Source organism: Solanum tuberosum, unplaced genomic scaffold, assembly GCF_000226075.1.
Source record: "Solanum tuberosum cultivar DM 1-3 516 R44 unplaced genomic scaffold, SolTub_3.0 scf00196, whole genome shotgun sequence".
NCBI classification, from domain to species: Eukaryota; Viridiplantae; Streptophyta; class Magnoliopsida; order Solanales; family Solanaceae; genus Solanum; species Solanum tuberosum.
The window spans coordinates 947,628-949,612 of record NW_006239123.1 but is presented as its reverse complement, the minus strand read 5'-3'; the positions used below and the strand labels follow the sequence as shown (position 1 = coordinate 949,612).

The following is a 1,985-nucleotide window of genomic DNA, read 5'->3' as shown; positions in this document are numbered from 1 at the left end:
ACACACACACAAAAAAAAAGAATTTAAAATTTCGTTTATTTCAAAAACAAAAGTTTAGGTGGCAAGTCAAATATGGATGAATCCCGATTTGAAAGTTGGGGTTGAAAATAAGAGATATTTTCTTTAAAATGTTTTTCATTCACAAACCAAACATTTAGAATATTTTCTATCTACCAACAAGCATAAGAAAATAAAGTCAAAAACCAATTGTTTTTTAGTAAAACATTTTTTTCATACCAAACACACTCTACTATTTTTTTTTAAATTTTTTTTTCAATCAGGAGAGAATTTTATTGCCACGTAGAAGAAGAGTTGCAAAAGGGGGGTTATGCCTGACCCTTTGCTACAAGATGTGTAATCATAGCTTGGCTAAAAAGCCTTTCCGTCTACTAAGCAAAATAGAATTAGAAGTGACAAATATAGCTGAAGATCTAAGGAGGCTCATGAGTGAGCATACTTGGTGTCTTCTTCTTGATTCTAAATGAAGGTAGTTGCCATCTATCCATATTTAACAAGCCTTGAACTTTCCTAGGTAACTCAGCAAAAGTACTGTGTACACAATTGTTTTCTATTGTGACTTATTTAGCTAATTTATCAGCAACTTTGTTAGCTTCTCTAAAGCAATGTCGAATAACAATGTCATAGTTCGTAACTAATTTTCTGATTCCTTCAATAGTATCTTCACCCTACTATTCACTTGTTTTGCATTCCTAGAGAATACTCTGGGACCTCAGCTATTCTAATGTCGATAATACAAAATATATCTAGTATTGTTTTACTCTTGCCCAACTTCGTATAGCAGCTATCTCCCCATCCTACAACATACTGTAGATTCTACATCATTTCATTCAACGCTATTTTTCTGACTTCTCACTCTATTGGATCAACTCATATAACCTAACTCGCCTTTTGCAACTTATAATTTTAAACATATTATAACCAAAAAAACAAAAATGACATTAGACATATACAGCAAACAACTTTTAAGTTAAATTGTTTTCGAATACAAAAAAAAGTTTCATTCCTTGATAACAGATTAATAAGAAAACAATACCACATAACACAATTTTCCTCCTTCCAATTAAAATTTTAACAGTCAATCTGACTTATACCGAAGAACAAAGGCAAATGATAAACTGGAAATTACTAGTAGAACAAACATTTATTCACAAGGGAATAGATAACATAGAGCTTGAAGTTTTTAACTACTACTGGAGAACTTTACAGTAACCAGGAAAAAAAAAAAGGCAAACTAAAACAACTAATATACAAGACCACCTTATCGCTAATGAAGAAAAAAACTAAAGGCCCGAGTCATGGACATGGACCACTAAGTTTACAGTGTGCCAACTGGATCCATACAACAAACCCAGTATAGTACACAATACACGCCTAGGGACTAAGGCTGCTCGTAAATACCCTTCTATTGATATACATGAACACAACTAAGCTCCAATAGGATCACTAGCTTCCACCAATTCATTCATCTGCGTCGTACATGAGCTTTGCTATCACTCTGTATCCTATCTGCATACATTGGCAGTCGAATGATCTCATAAATCTCATTCAACAACACTTCTTCAGTGATGTTGTCAGTAATACTTCTCATCACCTGAAGTTTTGTACAGGAACCATAGTTACTCGTTCAGGGACCATAATCTATCTAAAAGATGACAAAATATGGAGAAGGTTCTAATAAACTAAAAGTCTACGTATAAACAAAACAACTGCATAAATTTAGTATTGTCATTATAGAAATACCTTTCTGTACGTGTTGTAATCATTCGGAGTTCCTTTATCAACTCTGGTCCTCATCCATATCCATTTTTGGTTATTGGTATCAAAAGAGCACTCTATTATTTTATCAGAGTAAGCTGACGGATCAGAACCATCTAAAACATGAAAGAACCCAACATTTCAGGATATGTGCCAAAGGTATAAAATACCAAGAGAAGCCGAGGGGGGGGGGAGGGGGGGGGATAATA

At 33.8% G+C, this 1,985-nt stretch overlaps 1 protein-coding gene across 3 annotated transcripts in view; it reads right to left on the bottom strand.

The window, feature by feature from the left end:
• Nucleotides 1-1,117: 1,117 nt before the first annotated feature.
• Nucleotides 1,118-1,985, bottom strand: part of LOC102600386 (mRNA-capping enzyme-like) — a 46,081-nt gene continuing 45,213 nt past the window's right edge. For 2 of the 3 annotated variants that reach the window (XM_006355322.2, XM_006355323.2), the window contains exons 17-18: nt 1,762-1,892; nt 1,118-1,612 (exon numbers count right to left, since the gene is read on the bottom strand). In XM_006355322.2, the coding sequence (XP_006355384.1) occupies nt 1,484-1,612; nt 1,762-1,892 (260 nt within the window). In that variant the 3' untranslated portion in view covers nt 1,118-1,483. The remainder of the gene's footprint in view (nt 1,613-1,761; nt 1,893-1,985) is intronic. The other variant, XM_015312334.1, reaches the window with a different exon arrangement.